The following is a 1,015-nucleotide window of genomic DNA, read 5'->3' as shown; positions in this document are numbered from 1 at the left end:
TCATTATATGTTATGCTGAAGAGGTGGGGGGAGACGCAGTGTAAGATTTACCAGGTAGTTTTCATATCATTATTACCATCATTACCGCGTAAAAAGAGGGAGGAAGATGCCCGCTCCCAACCTCTTTTCCTTGGCCAGAACGAGCAAGAACAAGGGTTATCGTTATTACTGAAACGCGCTCATTTCAACTGTATAAACATATAGGACGTATCAAAACATTCGCCCTTCGTCCACACATAATGAGGAGGGAGGGGAGAGCTAAAAGGAAAAGCAAGGTGGTTGTTTTTTTTGTGATCACAATCTGCACAATCATACAGACACAGGAGGGTGAGGGTCGAGCCAGCGTCATTACCTTGGCCACCACAAGCAACAAGAAAGGGTTATCAGAATCGTCAATGTCATCAGAGACGTACATCCTTTCGTCCACAGCATAGCGAAAGAAGGGCGAGGGGGTGACACAGCTCTGCCTGTTGGAAGGTTCATCACCATCACTATCATCATAAAAGTATCATAACCAACGAAGGGGAAGGGGGAGGGGGGCAACACTATGCTGTCTTCAGAAAGCTTTATCATCCTATCGCTACCATCATAAAGAAACATCCCACTGAAAGGCGGTAGAGAAGAGAAGACCCTGCGTTCTTACCTTGGCCGGCGTTGAAGGGCAGCGCAGCCAGCAGGAGCAACAGGAAGGGCGTCCTGGACATCCTTCGTGCTGCCATCTCGCGGCAAGAAAGCGAAGCACAAGAAGGGGTGTCTATGACATTTCCGTCCGTCTCGCCAGTCTTTTGGATTCCTTGCGAAGGGGACCTGTAAAAGAAAAAAAAAAGTTGGTTGTTATTGCCTTCTCTGACAGTCGTTGTTCTCTTGGTACTTGTTCTTGTTAACTGAGGCGTCTTAAAAAAATGGACCCAAAGAATGATGTAAGACAAAGGACTCAATTTCTAAAAAAAAAAAAAAATGAAGAGCTCTGTCAAACTCATTATGATGTTGATGATCACTTGGTTACTTGATCAAA

The 1,015-nt window shown here is 45.3% G+C and overlaps 1 protein-coding gene across 1 annotated transcript in view; it reads right to left on the bottom strand.

The window, feature by feature from the left end:
- Positions 1–1,015, bottom strand: part of LOC119585690 (probable G-protein coupled receptor Mth-like 1) — a gene marked incomplete at its 3' end in the record, with an annotated part of 98,315 nt that overhangs the window by 52,770 nt on the left and 44,530 nt on the right. Inside the window, 1 exon segment of the mRNA XM_037934364.1 lies at positions 644–807. Within this exon segment, the coding sequence (XP_037790292.1) occupies positions 644–719 (76 nt within the window). The 5' untranslated portion in view covers positions 720–807.

The sequence above is a fragment of the Penaeus monodon genome, chromosome 20, assembly GCF_015228065.2.
Source record: "Penaeus monodon isolate SGIC_2016 chromosome 20, NSTDA_Pmon_1, whole genome shotgun sequence".
In the NCBI taxonomy this organism is placed as follows: Eukaryota; Metazoa; Arthropoda; class Malacostraca; order Decapoda; family Penaeidae; genus Penaeus; species Penaeus monodon.
Note: the sequence above shows the minus strand (reverse complement) of the source record. Positions and strands in the feature narration are given on the sequence as shown.